This window comes from Verticillium alfalfae, genomic scaffold (assembly GCF_000150825.1).
Source record: "Verticillium alfalfae VaMs.102 supercont1.3 genomic scaffold, whole genome shotgun sequence".
NCBI classification, from domain to species: domain Eukaryota; kingdom Fungi; phylum Ascomycota; class Sordariomycetes; order Glomerellales; family Plectosphaerellaceae; genus Verticillium; species Verticillium alfalfae.
Window position 1 is genome coordinate 2,957,591 of NW_003315036.1, and position 1,220 is coordinate 2,958,810.

General features: G+C 56.6%; 1 protein-coding gene across 1 annotated transcript in view; it reads left to right on the forward strand.

Moving 5' to 3' along the window:
- VDBG_03428 (conserved hypothetical protein) overlaps positions 1-1,131 on the forward strand; it is a gene marked incomplete at both ends in the record, with an annotated part of 1,446 nt that extends 315 nt beyond the window's left edge. Inside the window, one exon of the mRNA XM_003007243.1 lies at positions 127-1,131. Within this exon, the coding sequence (XP_003007289.1) occupies positions 127-1,131 (1,005 nt within the window). The remainder of the gene's footprint in view (positions 1-126) is intronic.
- Positions 1,132-1,220: the final 89 nt, after the last annotated feature.

The window sequence follows — 1,220 nt, forward strand, 5'->3', positions numbered from 1 at the left end:
GAAGACGCCCCCCCCGATCTTTGCAACCGTTCACGACGCTTAGATCCAAGATCCCCAACAAACGTCACAACATGCTATCATCCCGGCCTCTCACGGTCTCATATAACTCTCGATTCCGACAAACAGCAAGACGACCAGCCCCTCGACCTCGTCAACCTCCAGGACTTCGACTTTGACTTGTTCACATCGGAAGACAGCGCTCAGTCTCAGTCGCTCTACACACTCGCTCCCGACTTCGCCCTCCACTACAAAACTCCTGCGGCGGCCTCACCCATAGCCACACCCCGGAGGCCTCGCACCACCAACTTCCTGGCGCTCCCCTCCTCGTCGACACCCACCACGACATTCGACGAAACCTCCCTCAGCATCAACAATCTTCCTGATCTGATGCCGTCGGAAACATCATGGGCCTTGGGCAACCAGTACACGTCCAGGCCCATGGGCCGCCTCCCCCACCAGCGTGAATCGTCGTTGTCTTCACTAGGCTCCGCCGGCCCTGCGTCCCCTTACAACCACAGCACGTCCAACCCGCAGATCGCCATTACCGATTCAGCAAATGACCACTACAACGATGCCCAGGCACATGACGGAGGTGCTCAGTACTACCAGTTGAGCAAAGCCATGAACGGTACTCAGGAAGGTGGCTTGTACTCCAGCTATCATGCATTTGGCGGAATGGACCACTCCGACATGGGGTATCCAGTCGCTATTGCAATGCAACGGCCGCGGACGGATAAGTCATTACTTCCAGCGCCGGAATTTCCCGTGCATTCAAGATCTCATCCGACTTCTGTGGCAAGTTCAACGGCGGGCGGTGATTCACCAGCTACACCCACGACGGGCGAACCTGACGACGACCGAAGACGACGAACTGGTAAGTGGTACATGTGGCAACAGGGAATGCACTCGAATACTCACACGTCACCCGCAGTTCTCCCGGAACCGCCCAAGCTAGATCGCACCATGACAGATGTTTACAGCGATGAGCTCTACAGTCCCAGTTTCAACATTGTATCCGCGTCTTCGCCCCAGAGCCAGCTGGCCGTGTCACCCAACAATGATCTATTCACACAGCGGCTGCAGGCAGCCAATAGCCAACACCTGAATGCTGTTCACTCTCCCACCTCATAGGGACACGGGACAGGTCACCCTTCCGTCACGCTCCCCACTGCTCCTGGTACTGTCCAAGACTTCACGAACAACATGCAGGCATCACGACT